At 44.5% G+C, this 22,126-nt stretch overlaps 1 protein-coding gene across 1 annotated transcript in view; it reads left to right on the top strand.

The window, feature by feature from the left end:
• LOC137331605 (heparan-sulfate 6-O-sulfotransferase 1-like) overlaps positions 1–21,760 on the top strand; it is a 237,724-nt gene extending 215,964 nt beyond the window's left edge. Inside the window, exon 2 of the mRNA XM_067995513.1 lies at positions 18,106–21,760. Within this exon, the coding sequence (XP_067851614.1) occupies positions 18,106–18,811 (706 nt within the window). The 3' untranslated portion in view covers positions 18,812–21,760. The remainder of the gene's footprint in view (positions 1–18,105) is intronic.
• The last annotated feature ends 366 nt before the right edge of the window (positions 21,761–22,126 follow it).

The raw sequence follows: 22,126 nt of genomic DNA, 5'->3' as shown, positions 1-22,126 counted from the left end.
CAATGACGTTTTGTACGCCACACCACACTAATTATAATAAACACAATCATTTGTGTTGGAGAGTTGGTTTACCGCCTTCCTCCCCTACCCAATTGACTGCAATTTTCAGTGGACACAGCCACTGGCAATAACTAGCTCTGGTAATAATGTACTTATTTTCTACACATGCAGCAAATAAGCAGTAAATTCTGGGCATGCTGCACACCAATTGAAATCCTTCCAAGTTATGAATTGAACTGCTGGTAGGCTGCCTCCTTCTCGTGCCAAGTCCATTATTGTTTAAAAATAAATTTGTAAAATTTTTTAAAACTTTGACATCTATTCTGTTCATTAAGTATTCAGCTGAAGCCTGGTGCTTTGGGAATGGTGGTGCGTGAGTTCTTGCCAAGAGTTTGCCGTGCAATGAAGGCCCCATCTCAGCCTTGCCATGAAAAAAGAGCGAAAAAAGAGTTACCTGTTTTAATACAACGGGTCATTCTCTCTCTTCCTTTCGGATGTTTCTCTCTCTCTCTCTCTCTTTTGTTCTGGCCGTTTGTATATTCGGTGGTCCTGTATGTAATGTCTCTCTGTCTGAACACTTTGATTGCCTTGACAACGGGCAGTTGGAAAGATTATCTGTAATCACCAGGCATTGTTCTCTGACTATATATGCGGTAACCTTCAAGGAATCCCACACTCACCTGACGATGAAGGAGAAAGCCTCCGAAAGCTTGTGATTTTCAAATAAAACTGTTGGACTATAACCTGGTGTTGTAAGATTCCTTACATTAGCCTTGCCATGGTGAGGCTGAAGTGCTGAGCAAAAGGCAAGTCCTTCCTCATTGGAGAGAAGAGAATCTATTACCTATTTCTTTGTGCCAAGTTTCTCCTTCTCCCACCTGTTTCTTACAACTTTAATTTCTGTTGGGGTATAGTCCCACAAACCTGCAGTTCAGTTCCTCGTCAAATTCTTGCCTTGAGAGCCTGTACAGTGAGTGCCAGCAGGCTTCTTAACCATCAGGGACATCCCCACCAAGTTTGATCTCGACTGTTGTTTGCACATGTGCACATTCCAGCAGGGCTCACTGAAAGGAGCAGGGACCCTGGCTGATATTTGTTTTCTCCTTCCCCAGCAATGCCCAAGTCAACTGACCCACCCCCTGCTGTATCCAACTGGGGTGCACCAACTCAGCAATGCAACCTGATGCCTTTTGGTCTGTACGACTCGATGTATGCAGCTGAAGTATTAGGGGATGCTCAGGCTGCACTTCAATATTTCCTGTGGGCAGTTACAGAGCAGCGTTGGCTCAGGCCTTCGAGCACTTTTTAAAAATAGTTTAATTTAATGCGTCAGTGATATTTTCTGGTTAGGTGGCTTTGGATGAAAACCAGTACATTCCACCTCAGCCATTGCTGCTGGAAGAGATAATCCTGAGTAACAAAACACATGACTGTTCTTCGAACCTGCCATTGTCGTTGCTTTATGGCTCAAGAGGGTAGGTGTGCCAACTGGTGTCATGCAAAGCCATGGAGTTTAGGAGGATTGCAGGTTTTATCCCTGGTCTGAGTTAACTGACCATAACAGGGTGCTACATTTCGCATCGTGCTCCCAAGTCTGGAGAGGTGGGAAACCAGCCAGGGTTCCTGCTTCTGATAACAACTTGGCAACCTCCACTGGAAAGTGTGTGTGTTTGGATGTCAGGTGGGAACAGGATCAAGTTTGATTGTGATACCCCCCCCAACTGTCAAACAGGCTCCCAGTGCTCATTGTCCAGGCTCAGGATTGAAGAATGACCACTTGACCAATTTATTGGGTGACTGCCAATGGATGTGGAACTGTGTCCCCCATCAGCAGTTGTTGTCTTCAGGGTGGAAGGGGGGAATGACGTGAGCACCAATAATCTGTCAATCACCAATCTTTAAATTTACTAAGTATTTGGGTGGTGGGGTGGGGGGAGAGGGGTGCTTGCAAGGAGATGGGGAATGACGCCAATAGCAACCCTTGTAGAATTAGTTTGACACTTATAACCTTTCACTAGCGTAAATCAAACTGTGCACCATATGCCAGTAACCTGTCTCTGTTGGCATTACCAGCTTTATATTTTTTATAAAATGTCACGACTGTGTCATATTTCTTAATGAAATTGAGGCAATTCTTAGTGTTCTCAGCAGCATTCAGAGATTAACCCCACGCACTCAGAGCATTTTTGTATCTGTGATTTTTTGGCTTGGAAGTGAGAAATTGTTTAGGAACCAGGAGTAGGCCATTCAGCCTCATGAACCTGTTTCGCCATTCAGTCAGATCATGGTTGATCTGTACCTCAACTCCATTTTCCCGCCTTTGCTCCATATCCCTTGATATCCTAATGTAACAAAAATCTCAGTCTTGAAAATTATAGGAAGATGTTCAATTGTCTCAGATAATGTAATCACTAAATGCAGATATAGCAGCATTAGCTTCTGTACATACCCAGTAGCCTGCTCTATAAGCGTCAACCATTGGTACTGGGAATGGTAGCATAGTGGTTATGTTACTGGACTAGTAATCCAGAGGCCTAGACTAAAATCCAGAGTCATGAGTTCAAATCCCGCCACGGCAGCTGGCGAATTTAAATTCAATTAATTAATTAAAATTCAATTAATTAATTAAAATTCAATTCATTAAATAAAAATCTGGAATTAAAATACTAGTATCAGTAATGATGGCCATGAAACTACCGGATTGTCGTAAAAACCCATCTGGTTCACTCATGTCCTTTAGGGTAGGAAGCCTGCCGCCCTTACCCGGTCTGGCCCATATGTGACTCCAGACCCACAGCAATGTGGTTGATTCTTAATTGCCCTCTGAAATGGCCGAGCAAGCCACTCAGTTGTAAAATCTCGCTACGAAAAGTCATAATAAGAACAAAACCGGACGGACCACCCGGCATCGGACACGACAACGGCAAAACACCAAGCCCAGTCGACCCTGCAAGGTCCTCCTTACCAACATCTGGGGACTTGTGCCAAAATTGGGAGAGCTGTCCCACAGACTAGTCAAGCAACAGCCTGACATAGCCATACTCACAGAATCATATCTTTCAGCCAACGTCCCAGGCTCTTCCATCACCATCCCTGGGTATGTCCTGTCCCACCGGCAGGACAGACCCACCAGAGGTGGCGGTACAGTGATATACAGTCAGGAGGGAGTGGCCCTGGGAGTCCTCAACATTGACTCTGGACCCCATGAAATCTCATGGCATCAGATCAAACATGGGCAAGGAAACCTCCTGCTGATTACCACCTACCGTCCTCCCTCAGCTGATGAATCAGTCCTCCTCCATGTTGAACACCACTTGGAGGAAGCACTGAGGGTAGCAAGGGCACAAAATGTACTCTGGGTGGGGGACTTCAATGTCCATCACCAAGAGTGGCTCGGTAGCACCACCACTGACCGAGCTGGCCGAGTCCTGAAGGACATAGCTGCTAGACTGGGCCTGCGGCAGGTGGTGAGCGAACCAACACGAGGGAAAAACTTACTTGACCTCGTCCTCACCAATCTACCTGTCGCAAATGCATCTGTCCATGACAGTATTGGTAGGAGTGACCACCGCACAGTCCTCGTGGAGATGAAATCCCGTCTTCGCACTGAGGACACCATCCAACGTGTTGTGTGGCACTACCACCGTGCTAAATGGGATAGATTCAGAACAGATCTAGCAGCTCAAAACTGGGCATCCATGAGGCGCTGTGGGCCATCAGCAGCAGCAGAATTGTATTGCAGCACAATCTGTAACCTCATGGCCCGGCATATTCCTCACTCTACCATTACCAACAAGCCAGGGGATCAACCCTGGTTCAATGAGGAGTGTAGAAGAGCATGCCAGGAGCAGCACCAGGCGTACCTAAAAATGAGGTGCCAACCTGGTGAAGCTACAACTCAGGACTACATGCATGCTAAACAGCGGAAGCAACATGCTATAGACAGAGCTAAGCGATTCCACAACCAACGGATCAGATCAAAGCTCTGCAGTCCTGCCACATCCAGTCGTGAATGGTGGTGGACAATTAAACAACTAACGGGAGGAGGAGGCTCTGCAAACATCCCCATCCTCAATGATGGCGGAGTCCAGCACGTGAGTGCAAAAGACAAGGCTGAAGCGTTTGCAACCATCTTCAGCCAGAAGTGCCGAGTGGATAATCCATCTCAGCCTCCTCCCGATATCCCCACCATCACGGAAGCCAGTCTTCGGCCAATTCGATTCACTCCACGTGATATCAAGAAACGGCTGAGTGCACTGGATACAGCAAAGGCTATGGGCCCTGACAACATCCCAGCTGTAGTGCTGAAGACTTGTGCTCCAGAACTAGCTGCGCCTCTAGCCAAGCTGTTCCAGTACAGCTACAACATTGGCATCCACCCGACAATGTGGAAAATTGCCCAGGTATGTCCTGTCCACAAAAAGCAGGACAAATCCAATCCGGCCAATTACCGCCCCATCAGTCTACTCTCAATCATCAGCAAAGTGATGGAAGGTGTCGTCGACAGTGCTATCAAGCGGCACTGACTCACCAATAACCTGCTCACCGATGCTCAGTTTGGGTTCCGCCAGGACCACTCGGCTCCAGACCTCATTACAGCCTTGGTCCAAACATGGACAAAAGAGCTGAATTCCAGAGGTGAGGTGAGAGTGACTGCCCTTGACATCAAGGCAGCATTTGACCGAGTGTGGCACCAAGGAGCCCTAGTAAAATTGAAGTCAATGGGAATCAGGGGGAAAACTCTCCAGTGGCTGGAGTCATACCTAGCACAAAGGAAGATGGTAGTGGTTGTTGGAGGCCAATCATCTCAGCCCCAGGGCATTGCTGCAGGAGTTCCTCAGGGCAGTGTCCTTGGCCCAACCATCTTCAGCTGCTTCATCAATGACCTTCCCTCCATCATAAGGTCAGAAATGGGGATGTTCGCTGATGACTGCACAGTGTTCAGTTCCATTCGCAACCCCTCAAATAATGAAGCAGTCCGAGCCTGCATGCAGCAAGACCTGGACAACATCCAGGCTTGGGCTGATAAGTGGCAAGTAACATTCGCGCCAGATAAGTGCCAGGCAATGACCATCTCCAACAAGAGAGAGTCTAACCACCTCCCCTTGACATTCAACGGCATTACCATCGCCGAATCCCCCACCATCAACATCCTGGGGGTCACCATTGACCAGAAACTTAACTGGACCAGCCATATAAATACTGTGGCTACAAGAGCAGGTCAGAGGCTGGGTATTCTGCGGTGAGTGACTCACCTCCTGACTCCCCAAAGCCTTTCCACCATCTACAAGGCACAAGTCAGGAGTGTGATGGAATACTCTCCACTTGCCTGGATGAGTGCAGCTCCAACAACACTCAAGAAGCTTGACACCATCCAAGATAAAGCAGCCCGCTTGATTGGCACCCCATCCACCACCCTAAACATTCACTCCCTTCACCACCGGCGCACTGTGGCTGCAGTGTGCACCATCCACAGGATGCACTGCAGCAACTCGCCAAGGCTTCTTCAACAGCACCTCCCAAACCCGCGACCTCTACCACCTAGAAGGACAAGGGCAGCAGGCGCATGGGAACGACACCACCTGCACGTTCCCCTCCAAGTCACACACCATCTCGACTTGGAAATATATCGCCGTTCCTTCATTGTCGCTGGGTCAAAATCCTGGAACTCCCTTCCTAACAGCACTGTGGGAGAACCGTCACCACACGGACTGCAGCGGTTCAAGAAGGCGGCTCACCACCACCTTCTCGAGGGCAATTAGGGATGGGCAATAAATGCCGGCATTGCCAGCGACGCCCACATCCCGTGAACGAATAATAAAAAAAATTTTTTTAAATCCTAGGCGTGCACTTGCACACCGACACTCGACACTAAAATATTATTCAGCATTACGTGGACTCCCTATATTTTTTGCTCTTAGTACATGTAGACATTTGATCATGATGGCAATCACAAAGCTTTTTCACCCTTGCTCCATGCCATGGATGGATAAAAAAATCGAGATATTGGCACGAAAGTTGGTGTCAGGGCACATAACTGTGTGTGTACCACTAAAGTGGCTCACTTAAAGCCTGCAACACAACCTTGATGACTGAGGACCGTACTTTAGCTGGGTCTTTCACATGGCAACTCATGATATTGAATTTTTCTATGTTAATTTTTCTACACAGTATTGGTAATTCTACATTAGAAACAGGAATAGGCCGTTCAGCCCCTCGAGCCTGTTCCGCCATTCAATTAGCACCTCAACTCATTTACCTACCTTTGCTCCACATCCCTTGATAACCTTACCTAACAAAAATCTATAGATCTCAGTTGTGAAAGCTCCAATTGTCCCAGCATTCACAGCCTTTTGCGGGGGCAGGGGAGGGGCGGATGGGGAGAGAAGAGAGTTTGAGATTTCTACTCCCCTTTGTGTGGAAAAGGTACTTCAAGATTTCACTCGTGACTGGCCTATCTCCGATTTTAAATTTATGTCCCTTTGATCTTGATTTCCCCCACCAGAAGAAATAGTTTCTCCGTATCTACCTTATCAAATCCTTTTAACATTAAATACACTATAATGGAGAGCTGATGTGATCTCTTACTTTTAATAGACTTCAGTTTTAATAGAGAGAATGCATGTAGTGAGAAACACATTTCATAGTCAATACTGAGACTCCTTCACCTAGTTCATAAAATCATACAGCACAGAAGGAGGCCATTCAAGCCCGTCTTGCTTATGTCAGCTCTTTGAAAGAGCTCTCGAATTAGTTCCACTCCCCTGCTCTTTCCCCATAACTCTGCAAATTGTTTCTTTTCAATTTTATATCCAATTCCCTTTTGAAAGTTACATTGAATCTGCTTCCACCACCCTTTCAGGCAGTGCATTCCAGATCATAACAACTCACTGCGTAAAAAAATGTCTCCTCATCTTCCCTCCGGTTCTTTAGCCAATTACCTCAAATCTGTGTCCTTTGGTTACTGACTCTCCTGCCAGTGGAAACAGTTTCTCCTTATTTACTTTATCAAAACCCCTCATAATTTTGAACACCTATTAAATCTCCCCTTAAGCTTCTCTGTTCTAGGGAGAACAATCCCAGCTTCTCCAGTCTCTCCACATAACTGAAGTCTCTCATCCCTGGTATCTTTCTGGTAAATGTTGTTTCTCCTGCAGAGGAATTTCCATTCCGGAAAACCTGAGGGCAAAGCATGACCCGCTACAGTGCATTTGAGCTTCAAAATAAGAATATATTCCATTGGCAAACTTTTAAATCAATTATCCTGTGCTCTCTTTAGACTCGTGGCCCTGCAATGTGCTTCTTGCTGAGTCGCAGGGTGGCGGTGTTGATGACGTTGGGTATTTTATGATTTGAGTTGCGTAAAAATTCAGAAGTGCTTCACAGCTCAGAACCAAGGCACGGTGCCAACATACTTTCAAGGTACTCCTGCTCCAAGGCAGTAAGTGGCCACATCAGCGAAAGCTGATTGTCTACCCTGAAGGTTAATCAGGATCGCAGTGGCCATGTGAGAAAGATGTTCAAGATGTTGAAAGTTACAAGTCAGCACTGTTTTGGTTCTAAGAACCTATTACTGTTGCGAAGTAAATGTGAAGGGGCCATAAATGTAAGTTAGTCACTAGTAAATCCAATAGGGAATTCAGGAGAAACTTCTTTACCTAGAGAGTGGCAAGAATGTGGAATTCGCAACCACAAGGAGTAGTTGAGGTGAATAGCATAGATGCATTTAAGAGAAAGCTAGATAAAAGCATGAGGGAGAAAGGAATAGAAGGATATGCTGATAGGATGAGATGAAGAGGGGTGGGAGGAGGCTCATGAGGAGCATAAACACCGGCATGGACCTGTTGGTCCGAATGGCCTGTTTCTGTGCTGTACATTCTAAGTAATTCTTTGTGCATGTCTTAACTCATCCTGGGCAGTAGTCAAGGGCCTCAAAGCCCCTGGGATCGTGAAGGGGAGACCCCAGGGATGCACAATGCAACTTGAGGTGATGCCTTTGGGAGAGGGAGTGGTGGAAAAGCATCCCATAGCTGCCTAGATACCCATGTTCGTAAGTTTCCCAAAGCAGCCATTCTGTAGCCTCTCTGAGTGAGAGATTGCCAATCTAGTGCTAAACTGGGGACTGCTTTGTGCTGTGAGCCCATGACGACTGGGAACTGGGTTGATACTGCCCATGCTCATTTCACATAGGACCCTTGCAACCACCAGATAGAGAAGGCTATCACAGATTCAAACCTAAGCCTCTTCATCGAATCCACAGTACCAACCAGTCCCCCAGAAATGTGCATTAATATAAATCATGTTTTCTGCTTTGTGTTTAAAAATTGATCCACTTTGATTCCTTTCATGGGTGGTGGGGGAGGGTTGGTTGAAGGAGAATAATCTCAAATGATCTCATTAGTAGGAATTCCAACCCTGTTGGTTGCCAATTGTGTCTCAGCAAACTGAAGTTCAGTGTGAAGAGCAGTTGGCAGAGAATGACAGCTCTGAACGATCTGGACTCAACCCTCATCCCAACTGGACAGTTAACAATCAGTTGAAAGTGTTTTGTTGTCCACTTTTTAATCTGAAATTGAGTACCTGTTGAATAAATTGAGAATCTTTTCACGTGGCCTAAGTCATACCTTTGAAACAATTCAAAGACTAGGAAAAAAAAGGAAGAAAGAACTTGCATTTATATAGCGCCTTTCATGACCTCACAATGTCCCAAAGTGCTTTACAGCCAATTAAATACTTTTGAAGTGTAGTCATTGTAGTACTCTAGGAAACATGGCAGCCAATGTGTGTACAATAAGGTCCCACAAACAACAATGTGATAATGACCAGAAAAACTGTGTTTTATTGATGTTGGTTGAGGGATAAATATTGACTAGGATACCAGGAGAACTTCCCTAGTCTTCTTCGAAATAGAGCCATGGGATCTTTTACGTCCACTTTGAGAGGCTAGATGGAGCCTCGGTTTAACGTCTTATCCAAAAGACGACACCTCTGGTATTGCAGCGCTCCCTTGGTACTGCACTGGAGTGTCAGCCTAGATTTTTGTGCTGGAGTGGGGAAGAAAGGCAAACATCCTGATCACGTCTCAAACCTATGCTGTGGCAGAGAAAGTATTGACCTAACCCCAAGGCCATTAGCCGTGTTTCCCTACATTACAACAGTGACTATACGTCAAAGGACGTCCTGAGGTCATGAAAGGTGCTATATAAATGCAAGTCTTTCTTTATTTCTCCACCCCTCCCGCTCCCAATTCCTATTTTGGTGGGAAAAGAGCTGGAGTAGAATCTGGGACATAATGATGGTCCCATCCCATATGTTCTTTTACAAGTCCTCCTAAGGCTTTATAATATATTCCGAGTACTGTGTTCAGTCTTGATCACCGTGCCACAGAAAACATATGTGCAAATTGGAAAAGGTCCAGAGAAGAGCAACAAGACTGATGCCAAGTGCAAAGGGCATGAGCGACACAGAAAGGCCTGAGGTGCCTCACCTTTACAGACCAGAAAGAAGGTGTTTATAGGGGAGGGGAAAGAATCTTACCAAGGTACCTGAAATATTAAATGCTTTAGATAGACAAAGTCAACCCAGAATGTTACTTCAAAGTAAGGAAAGCAGAACGAGAGGACGCAAATAGAAATGAGTAAAAAGTAAATTTAAAACCGGCATCAAGCAGAGCTCCTTTATTTAAAGAGTGGTAAATATTTGGAATAATCTGCCAGGCAGGGAGACAGAAACACCAGGGTTATCAAAAGTACAGTTGGATGCTGTGATGGAAGGATCAGTTTCAGTAGGCCAAATGGCCCAACTCCTTTGAATTCCTTAAAAGAGAAAAGGTTTTGGCCCGTGCATTTGCACTCAGATTTGTAAGGCCATAACCATTTGGTGCGTCACAATCTACAAGTGCTCTCTGTGAACTATTTTTCTCCAGCAACATTAATCCTTTGTGGATTCTATTGGGTATTGTTCCATTGACACTGGGCCATTCTTCATGTATAAAAAGCAGTAGATGCGAATTCAATTAATAATTTTAAATCTGAGATCGATAGATTTTTTCTAGTCAAGGGTATTAAGGGATATAGAGCCAAGATACAGATCAGCCATGATCTCATTGAATGGCAGAACAGGCTCGAGGGGCTGAATGGCCAACTCCCGCTCCTATATTCGCATAACTCTCGATGGTAAATGTCAGCAGGCTCTTTGAACACAGTTGAGGTTGGGGGAGGGGGCAGGAGAGGCACCATGGCCAAGGCTGATCCTGTCTCCTCAGTTGAGGTGGCCGGATTATGATCAGAAGTAGGCACTGATTTGCCCCTCCCCTACCATCCCTACTACCATCCCTACTACCATCACCCCAGCTGAGATCAGCTGACACCGTGCAGACCGCAGATCGAACTTGGGACCTTCCTGGTCTCCGTGGCTCGCTGGATGAACCTGCCGACCCAGCAGCGAGCTCTGCAGATTTTCCTTGAGTTATGCTGTTGTTGGTTTTCTCCTGGATTTTTGAGATGACCAAACCGAACAGTAAAGTGTAATCAGCAGCGTGGATGTAGGGCCATCTAGTGGTTATCTCTGGTATAGCAAGCATGGTTATCTTGCCATTCGCTTGTGAGCATGAATTTTAGGATCTACAAATATCAGTGAGAAATTGCCTCTTTTCTAATGTACATAGATACAGCATCCGTTACTTTCTTTATTATATCACTCCTGAGGTGTAACTTCCTGTGCAATATGACAGCGGGTACAATTTATATTGCTTATAGTTTCCTCTCTTAATAAAATCAGCATATATTATCCTCGTTGTAACACCACCAGTTCACTCAATGGCCCAGTCGACAAAGACACTGTCCAGCTTGGTGTAGCACAAAGTAATAGAGACCAAAAAGTCCCAGGTTCTATTCCCAACATGTGTTGAGTTGACAGATCTCATCCAGGGCAGCAGTTAGGGTGCAACAGTTCACCTCAGCTGCTCCCAAGGGTAGCCAGGCTTCCAGCCCTTGATTCCTATCCAGTGACCCCTCCTGAAAACTGTGCGCATGAACCTGTCATGAATGAAGTTAGGCTCTTATGCCCATCACAGTCAAATAGGCTGCTGACACTCTCAGGAAAGTTTAACTGCCCCCACCTATGGAAACCGCACCGAGCGAGGGTTATAATAGAGCAGTTCGATTTTCCGCTCCATTTTTGCCCCATGGTGATTTCAAGGCCGCTATTTTGGGCTCCCGCCTGAATCATGGGATCCCGATGGGCCCCGCTTAGGCTACCTAGCTCAGTGAAACCTGTTCTGCAGGAAGATGAGGGTCTGTAAGGTAGGAGGAACAGGAGTGCACATCCAGGCCCCACCAGGAAAGTCTGGGCCACTGCTGCCCTGGGCTCCCACCCTTCCCACCTGTGAGATGCTGCCGAAGCACCCCCCACCGCTCCCCGCAACTTACCCGAGTGCCCGTGGGCGGCTTCTGGGCGGCCCAATCTTCAACCTCCTCTTTCTCTTCCTTCCGGGCGGGCAGCTGACCAGCAAAATGTAAATGAGGCCCGGCCATTAAAGTTGGCCGAACCTCCTGCTACCGCTAAATGGTGAGTGTTCCCTGCCTCCCCCACCGCTTGCTTAGCTGGCATCCTGACCAGGAGTTCAAATCCCCTCCATCAGTGTCCGGGTTCACACATGAAGATTAACCTTTACGACAAGGTACAAGATGGCTGCTGCAACCATTGGATCTGCACCCTAGCAAGAATCAACACCTTCAGGAAAGGATGGGGAAGACTTGCCCCTTTGTAGACACAAAGGTGCTGTTTTTAGATGGCTCACAGAGGCTGCCTGATTTATAGAGTGTGTGATGTTCATGTCTTTCCACCGATATACTTTGTGATATTCCTATAGTCAGCCTTGAGATTGTGTTGCAATGACTTTAACATTGTGCTCAGCCTTTCATATTTCTCTGGAGGTGGTGCTTTTATTGTCTTCTGATGAGATGGGTATGGCCTTGTTTTGACCTTGCTCAGTCAATGCTTTGACCCTCAGAGCAGCTTTCTCTGGAGTAGAAAATGATTGTGTGCCCTGCTTTGTGCAGGTGTAACCCTTAAAACTAATGCTTGCAATGGGCATCAGGCTGTTCTGTGATTTGAAAGACTCTTTGTCGAAGATTGACTTGGAAAGTAAAGAAAGGGTTAAGTAGGAATGTCTCGTCCATCTTCATATCAGCCAGTTGCAGTCTGCTGCGTAGTGTTTAAGAAAGAATGACTATGATAAAAGGTACTGGAGCAGTTTGCTGAGAGATAATGGTTACTCTTTTTGTCCTCAAGAGTTTTACAATAATGTAATACATGTGAACCTGATAGTGAAGAGCTTCCTTTTCTGGGTTGAAGCATCCAGTCAGGCAATTTGATTTGCCCATGACCTACCAAAATTATTAAACAGATGACGAGCAATTCCACACATTTACTGAGTTGGACATGGCTTTGTTTTCAAGTTGGTTTGATGTGATCAAAAAGTTAAAAGAAAGGATTACTTAAATAGTATTTTATCACATCGCTAAAGAACATCAAAAAACACCACATGATTTACCTTTGAAGTGCAGTTATTGTTAAGTATGCAGATACAGCAGCCAATGTGGGCACAACAAGATCCCACAAACAGCAGTGAGCTGAATGACCCATTGATCTGTTTTGATGGCATTGGTTGGGAGAGGAATGTTCGTTAGGACAACGGAAGAACTTTCTGCCCTTCTTCGAACAGTCCTACAGGATCTTTGACATCCACCTGAATGGACAGATAAGGCCTTGGTTTAACATCATTTCCTACAAAGTGCAGTGACTGCTCGTACGCAGGCAAAGACAGCAGCCATTTTGTCCATGGCAAGATCCCACAAACACCAATGAGGTGAACGATCGGTTAATTTGTGGTGCTGGTTGAGGAAGGAACAGCCAGGACACGGGGAGAACCCCTAACTCTTGGAATAGATTTTCTTTTTGCACACTTTAGATGATTTTGCAGAGTAAAGTGGAATATACAACCTTCGGTAATGTACAGCAGTAATCGTTTGAGGCGCCAGTGTTCAATTTAGTTTGTTTAACCTTCTCTGAACAATTCAACAGAGTAGTGTGGAAAGTTTGGTCCAAATGGGCAGTATACACAGATGTGGTTCTTGAACGTTTGTTTTCCTACTAAATTTCTAAACTCTCAACCAAGATTATAAAAATGCCAGTGAATGCAGCCCCAAACACTCCAACATGCACCTGAACCAGGGGAATGGACAGACAAGACCTCTAATTAACATCCCAATCAAAGGATAGTACATCAGACACTGAACGCTCCCTCAGAACTGCAGTGGCATCCAACTACTTAAAAATCATCACAAGTTGTTTATTTTGGAGGAAGAATAAGCGAGTTCTGCTTCCTTTGCCAAGTCTGCAAGCCTCCACAATGCCTGTGGGCAGCGGGTTAGACTCGGTGGCAGACTACTGCTTAGTTAGTGCCCAGTGACTCGATTGAATGGAGGAATGAGGGCACATTTTATTAAAAGAATGTTTTTATGTTTCCTTTTAAACCCCTGGAAGCCCTTGCAATTGTTTTTTTTTAAATGAGAATCCACTTTGTATCATGCCAATTTTGTCAGGTTTGCCAACATTTAGTTTTTTTTATTAAACAAAAAAAAATTGATTTCAGATTTTTATTTTTGAAGTGGCTTGCTATATTTTTTTCAGAGGTGTCAAGCCTCGAGACCTAAGGCTTAGATTTCTTTTTTTTCATTAACTACGATCCTCTGTCACCATGAGCTACAGCCAGTGTAGAAGTGAGTTATACAGACGACAGCGTCCCGGGTTCAATCCACGGTCTGTGCTGAGTCTGCTGGGCTCAGCCAACTGGTGTTTGGATTGGGCCAGTTGCCTTGGCTCCCCTGCCAGTACCTAGTCACTGTGAGGCTACTGGTAACCTCAATTCCCCACCTTTGTACAGCGGGGCAGATTCAAAGCTGGGAGAGCTGCTCAGAAAACTGCTTTAGTGACTTTACCTGGTCGGCTGTGTTGGGGGAGCTTTGTGTAGGCAGCAGTTTAAAAAGGCGGATTGTGAGACGGGGATCTCAGCTTGCCCGAGATCAGAACAAAATGCAAGTCCTGGCATCCACTGTCACTACCCCCCCCCCCCCCCCCCCCGCCTCCACTTCCCCCCTCCGCCTCCACTCCACTTCCCCCCTCCGCCTCCACTCCACTTCCCCCCTCCGCCTCCACTCCACTTCCCCCCTCCGCCTCCACTCCACTTCCCCCCTCCGCCTCCACTCTCCCCCCCCCTCCGCCTCCACTCCCCCCTCCGCCTCCACTCCCCCCTCCGCCTCCACTCCCCCCCCCTCCGCCTCCACTCCCCCCCCTCCGCCTCCACTCCCCCCCCCCCCCCCCCCCCTCCGCCTCCTCTACTGGCACAACCTCCTCCAGATGTTTACTTTGATTACTGGCACTGTTATGCCTCTGGAAAATACACTTTATGAGGTGATATTCTGTGCCTTCTGAGGCACATTGACTGGATGGATTCATCCACAGAAGATCTTCCAATTCCACATTTAGTGTTGGAGGTACTTCTATAGTATAAAGAGGTATAAAACTGTTGAGTTCACAGTGTCTGAATATGCTGTTAGTGAGGAAAAGACTAACACACTGGCACTGTAAATTTTTTCAAACATAGGGTTATTACAACAAGGAATGGTTTACCACAAATAAATCCAAATGGGGCAGAGAATTGGATAAGTCTTTGGAAAAGCACAGTGTAAAGGGATGAGGGGAAAGAACAGAGCAATGGGTTTAGATGGATCCAGTTGATGGGCCAAGTTGTGCAATTTTTACGATTCTCTGATTTTATTGCCCCTCATTTTCACTGAAATAAACCTGTTTACCTGTCTCTCTGGAGAGTACTTTTATCCTCAATCAAAAAAAACAACCCCCTTAACTAAATCCTAATTCCAACATCTCGACCACCGCTGAAAATCTTTTAAAATGTTTCTCCCCTGCAATTTTGCACAGCTTGGTACATGCGACACCTCTCGGTGCCAGTCCTGGTGCCATCTCCTTCATGCATGCTGGTACACAGAACTGGTTATAGCAGCCAATCATAATTGGCTTTAAACTGACAGCAGATTTGACAGTATTTGTTACTTGAATGTGAAACCATTGGGATGGTGTCTGGTGCTACAAATTCAATTAATTTGTAATCTATCTTGCTCCGTGCTTGTGGAAATTTACTCTTAGGAACACACTGGAGATGACAGCTAGCATTTTTTTTAATGACTGCTTGGCATCTATTGTATGACTGCCATTTAGGAGAACGGGGGAGTGGGCTTCAGACTGTTTCATGATTCATCAATCAGTCAGCTCAAAGGCTGAGTCCAGATGGGCCTGGCTGCTTGTGTTCCTCCTTTAGCGTGCCAGGTTTTAGTGTCATGGCTGAGTATCAACCAACCCCTTTACCATTAGTTTCACACTCTAGGAATGGACAGTTGGCTCACTTCATATTTACATTGCTCACATTTCAAATCTGCTACTGACTTTCTTTAATAGATATATATATATATATATATATATATGTGTGTGTATATATATGTATATATATATATATATGTATATATAGTCTTCCCAAGCTTTCTCCCCCTCCTCCAAATTTTTCTGTCACTGTCACCCTGTACATTGCATAGAATTTACAGCGCAGAAACAGGCCATTCGGCCTAACTGGTCTGTGCTGGTATTTACGCTCCACATGAGCCTCCTCCCATCATACTTCATCTAACCCTATCAGCATATGCTCCTATTCCGTTCTCCCTCATGTACTTACCTAGCTTCCCTTTACCTCCTGCAACTGGAAGGGGAAAGTATTCTGCACCATGGATTTCTCCAGAAGTGTCAAGAATGCCACAGTGCAGGAGGGGATGTTCACTGTTACAAGGAGGGGCCAGACTATTCGAAATCGTTACCCTTCTGCATTTTCCCGACACGCCAAGAACATAACCTTCCGTTTATCTTCCTTCTCTCCAGTTTGCAGGCTTTTGAAACCCAAGTTTGGCAGCACCTGATCACTCTACTTGATCACCGATTGATCTTCTGCTCCACTATCTTCAGTCTTATTGCAGGGCCCTTGGCCCTAGTTTTCTGAATTTAAAAAAAATGTTGTTCCTCAACCTAACTACTTCATCCCTTTGCATGCCATCAATCTCATATACACTTGTCACTTGGCCACTTAGCTTGGTGGTATTCCAAGATAGTCCCCTGCTGCATATTATTAATGAATAGAGTGAACAGCACAATCCCCACTACTCACTGTCCCCTGAGAGAACTTTTTTTCTTCAGTTTAACATCTCCATCTGTTTTCTCCTGCCAAGACATTTTCAGTCCAGTTCACAAGTTCCATTATACCGTCTAGCAGCACCCTTTGTATCCTTATTCCTGTTACCTGAACTTACTGAGCCTTCAGGCAGCCTCAATGAAATGTTTTAACCCAAAGCTCCATTGTGGAAAATTCGCTGCCCCGTCCAAAGTCTAATCTTGCACGTTGGCTCCAAGTAATAGCGTACTGTGAAATAATAAAGGACAGATCATGTTCAAGGGAAATTTCAATGATCTCCTTTAGTGATACAGGGTGCCCCTTCCTCACCAGAGTGGGTGATCCATTGTGGTCGCAAGTTTTCCCAAGTCTTTCTTGCCATTTTTGGCCTCCTTCATAAAAAGCTACACGGTCATAGACGTACCATTGGCCAGCTCCTTCTGAGTTTCTTGAAGATCAGACAAAAGGAATATTTTGTGCATTTTTGCTATCTGATAAACTGAGTTGTCACATAGCCACAGTGCTGAATAAACATTTGCTTAATTTTCAATTTATAAGCAACAAAATGCCACAGTGTGTCCAATGGAATTAAGTTACTTTTGCACATTTAAAATATAAAGACGAATGTTCAGACTAGTCAATTCATGTGCTATGAACTGGGGAGATTATATCTGTCCCATAAGCAACCCTAACACACTGGTTCTTTGTAAGTCAGTAATGAGGTAAACTGCATTCATGCATTACTCTTGACAGATAATGAATCGTGCATTATTTATGTAATCACTTTGGCTTTCATTTCAATTTATTCCGGGGTAGGCAGCAATCAGCCTAATTTTCAGCTGTATTTTTTTTAAAACCTGCCTGTAGGCTTTGACTTTGCAGCCTGTGTGTTTTCAGGAACAAAAGCAGTGGCCTAAATTGCTGGCAATTCCTTCTGAAATCAGCTCCTCATTACCCAAATGTTTGCTTAGCTTAAGAGCCATGGAGGAACAACCAGCAATTATTCCTGGAATTTGCACATTTTCTGAATTCTTTGGGTGAAGCCTCGAGAGGTATTTAACTTGTGAACCTGTGGACGTTCGTTGAAAAATGCCGTTCACCAAGAGTTCCTCAGTGCCGCTGCGTCCCTAACCGTCTGCAGACACTCAACATCCTCCCAGGTCCATAGCTGAGGTCGGGATCTGAACAGAACAAGACTCGAGCATGTATCTGTTCTCCCTCTGTGGCACTGGGCATTAGCTCAGTGATGCCCAGTGCCACCACTCTGTTAAGAAGGGAACAATTTGATTCTGTGGGCACTCAGACATTTTGGGGGTAATTTTAACTTTGAGTGATGGTGTAAAATGGTGATATCAATTTGGCCAACCATTATACACCACACCTGACTTTCCCTTCTATTGACTTTGGATGTAGTGTATAACAGGCGGCCAATTCAATATCGCCCATTTTGCACTATCGCCCAAATTAAAATTTAAATTACCCCCTTTGTTTCTGAACAGAGATAGAGTCATTATTAGAACTGCATGGTGATAAGCTGCTCTTTTGAGCAAAGTTTTTATATGAAGGTTCCATTGTATTTATTCATTAAATCGAAGCAACTGAATTCACCAGGTAAGTTGGGTTGTACCATGTGAAAGGTTGGATTCCTATTCAGTACTAATGTAAAGCATTATGATTAACAAAGAATATATTATAATCATTGATAGGGCGGAAATAGAAATTTTAACCAGATGAGATAGATAATATAGAATGCAGTATTGTCCAGTCAATAAGGAGACTGAAACTTATTGTATTTGTTTGTTCATCTGCAGGAAATTCTATTACATCACAATGTTAAGAGATCCAGTTTCGCGCTATCTTAGTGAGTGGAGGCATGTCCAACGAGGAGCCACGTGGAAGACTTCACTCCACATGTGTGACGGGAGGACGCCAACGCCCGAGGAGTTGCCATCTTGCTATGAGGGGAACGATTGGTCAGGTTGCACACTTCAGCAATTCATGGACTGCCCTTTCAACCTGGCTAACAATCGCCAGGTGAGGATGCTAGCAGATCTCAGCCTGGTGGGCTGCTACAACATGTCCTTCATTACTGAGAGGAAGAGGGCCCAGATCCTTTTGGAAAGCGCCAAGAAGAACCTCAAAGATATGGCTTTCTTTGGTTTGACTGAATTCCAAAGGAAAACACAGTACTTGTTTGAGCGGACTTTTCATTTACAGTTCATTAAGCCCTTCATACAATTCAACAGTACTCGTGCATCGGGTGTGGAGACCGATAACGAGACGATCCATAGGATTGAGGAGCTCAACGATCTAGATGTGCAACTGTATGACTATGCAAAGGACCTTTTCCAACAGCGGTTCCAGTACAAGAGGCAGCTAGAAAGGATGGAGCGGCGGATACGGAATCAGGAGGAGCAACAGCAACAGAAGACTCCCGAGGAACTGCCCAAAGAGGAAATGGAAGAACAGGGACGCATACCCACAGAGGATTACATGAGCCATATTGAGAAATGGTAGCCATGGTGGACTACGGCTTATCTCAAGTTCTTAAAACAATGATGAGTGAACTTTTGGTCTTCCAGATCATAACGGATCTTGGAGGTCGAAAGAAAATTTTTATGTCTATAATTTTAAAATGAATCTGTAAAACAGAGATGTTTGCTTCAGAGCAGTATGGGTCTTTCTAGACCACCCAGGTGTACAATGGATCTGGAAACAGAATCAAGCCAGGATACTCAAGATGGTCAACCATGTGATCTAAAGGCGTTATCTTGTGACCCAATGCAGTAGATGTGTTTGGAGCTATTAGCAATGGATAACAAAACTTTTCAACTGCATTATGGCGCCTGTAAAAACATCCTGCAATGAGAAACTGGTTGTGTTTGCGACAGCTCAATGACTGGTGCTGTTTAACTCTCCACATGACATACAGTTGTGTTCATTTTGGATGGTTTTGAAAATTTTAAAATTCAGGGTTGAAATTTTGTACAGCCACTGGCCAAGTGAACCACTGAGTAAAAGCATTCCCAGTCTAGTCCTATCCAGTCATTCCCGGTCTAGGCCAATCCAGTCCTTTATTCTCTTATTATTTTTTTTTTGCTTTCCACCACCTTTCTGGAAGGACTTGACTCCTTTACTAGGGTACGGTTCCACGGACATCGATTGCCCTCCAGTACCTCATCGTTACTCACGTGTGATCCTTGACGTGAATGCAGGCAGACTATCTAACTGCGGAGGGGATATCTTGACCAAGCCTGATCAAGTCCTCATCCGGCACTCTCACAGAGGTCACCACATATTAAGCAGGAGTGGGAACCCTGCCCAATTTCCCCCTTTCCTAAACCCGGAGCGCCATGGCCAATTGTGGAGCCCTTGCTGCTGCCTTGGCTGAGATCAGCTAACTTGGCACAGACTGGGGATCGAACTTTGGACCTTCTTGATCTGTGTGGCTCAGAGATGCTGACTCTGTCCCTGAGCCCAGTTCAGTTATCAATGGTCATGTTCAAATTGCTCTGTGTTCAGTTTGTTAATGCCATGTAGCAGTTGTGCACACACTCATCTCATCTGAGCCTGTTGTTGCAAGATACTTAGTATGCTGAGCCAATTCATACGGGAAATTTTTTAAAAGAGATTATCGTGTTTTTTTTGTCACTTATCACAATTATACATGGTATTGGGAATTCCCTTGATATTAATTTTGACAGGACTGAACTTAACCTTTTTAAAAAAAAATGAGTATTGTACTTTGCTCTATAATTTTCTCAGCCATTCTGTGATAGTTCACATAGTCCTATCATCAGGGTGGATAGGCCATTGTAGGTCTTGAATCTCTTGGCTATGACACTGAATGCCACTCTGTTACCATAGGTTCCATGTTGTCCATGTCAGGCACCAGTCTGGAAGCAATTCTAATTGTATAGCATTTCCTGAAAGGCATCCAACAACCCGATGGTACATTTCTTTGTGAGCGCAGGCCAATTTTAGATTCATTTTAAGTCCTGTAGTGCGAGCCACCTTACTCCATAACCTTGGTCTAATAGAAGCGTTATGTACCAGCAGCTTTGCTTTTAGATCATGGAAATGTGGCCTCGGACACTGTTTGAATAGAGTATCTAAGACAAAGCCACTTTCTCAGTCAAGAGTTTAACTTGACCATTCTCGAGCTCGGTACTTTGAAAGCTGACTTTCAGCGTCACAATGTGGAAATACTGATGGTACTTTCTTAAGAATCCATCACCAGATCTGAGTGATCACAGGAAATGGAAATGCTTTTTGTGAGGGATGTAATCTTTGTTAGGTTAACCATTTTTAGTTATGATAAAGCCATAACATATTTTATAATTGTACCATTTGGAGAGAGCAGAAAATCATCATATTTCTTCCCCTCCCCTTTATTGATTAGTCATAATCTTGGGTCATTCCTCAGTACCAATTTAAAAAAAGACCAACCAAATTGGATGGGGTGAATGAGCTTATTTGTTGTACATCACTATATCCCCAACATGTACAACCATAGACTCTCTCTCTCACATACACACACACTCTGTCTCTTACTTCAGAGAAAATTTAAATGAGTCAAATACAAATGTGGTTTCCATCTGTACCCGAATTGTTGTGGCTCCCTCTGTTTCAAATATGAGAGTCATTAGAGATGTAAAATATTCCAAATTTGAGTAATAAGTTATTTGTTATATTCAAAAACCAGAGAAGTAATTGAGTAGGCTGCTACTCAGCGATAACAAGTGACGACCTTCTATCTCTCTGGAGATTTCAGATGGGATAATCTCGTCAAACGGTTTACATTTATAAATGCAAAATCGTGAAATCTGATGTAATCTGGATATAAATACTGCTGCTTTTGAAATCCTAATTTACTATTAGTTTTGCTCTATTGTTGTCGATGTTAAAAGGGTTTTTTTCCCTCCCAAAATCTAGCGAAGATGGAAGTGCAGTACCAGGGGCTGCTCAGGATTTGTTTTTATGTTGTGCTTATTCCACCTTCAAAGTTAATCATGTTGCCTGGGAGCACTTGGTTCCAACAAATGCAGTAACATTTTGGGAGCCAAGTTTGTTCCTGTTTAAATTGCTGCAAGGCCATATATGGAGTCTCTCTGGTTACTGCAAATGAAGGAGCCAGTGACAACTCAGTGCAATTTTTTTCCCCAGGCACCAAATTCGAACATTTAAAGGGGAGGTGTCAACTTTGTAGGGAGTCCTTGGGCAGGCTCTGTTTCTGGAACAGTTTCAGGTTTCATATGTTACTGTTTGATTAAAAAGAAGATGAATAACTTGTAGTGGCAGATGCAATTGGTAATGCAGCTATGTAATCGTGCTCCCAACAGACCTGCCTGGCGACTGTCACTCATTGTGAGTGACGGACGTTCATTTCGGGTGAAAATTTTAACATGTTTTGATATATGTCACTGAGAAACAAATGGATAAAATAAATGAATATGTTTAAATGGCTTTGCCGTCTATGTCACTGTTATCAAACATAAATTGCACTCCTACCATTTTCCCCTCTGTTGATGGTTCTCATTAGTAGTTCTGTCATTGTGACCTACTATGGGTAAATATTTTATAATGACACTGCCCCTTTAAATGTATTGGTGGCCAAGATGATGGGTTAATTTTAAAAGTACTTTGATGTAATGGCCTACTGATTCCATCTGTCTTGGAAGCCTTGTCACAGTCCCCATCAGGGACAGCATATGTGGAGGACCAGGAATAAAATATTTGAGCCACTATATGAAATGGTTAAAGAAATGGCTTGACGTGAAAATTTTTTTTAAAAAAACGATTTGTAAAATTGTTACGAGTTGTAAAACTGGA

Source organism: Heptranchias perlo, chromosome 13 (assembly GCF_035084215.1).
Source record: "Heptranchias perlo isolate sHepPer1 chromosome 13, sHepPer1.hap1, whole genome shotgun sequence".
NCBI classification, from domain to species: Eukaryota; Metazoa; Chordata; class Chondrichthyes; order Hexanchiformes; family Hexanchidae; genus Heptranchias; species Heptranchias perlo.
Note: the sequence above shows the minus strand (reverse complement) of the source record. Positions and strands in the feature narration are given on the sequence as shown.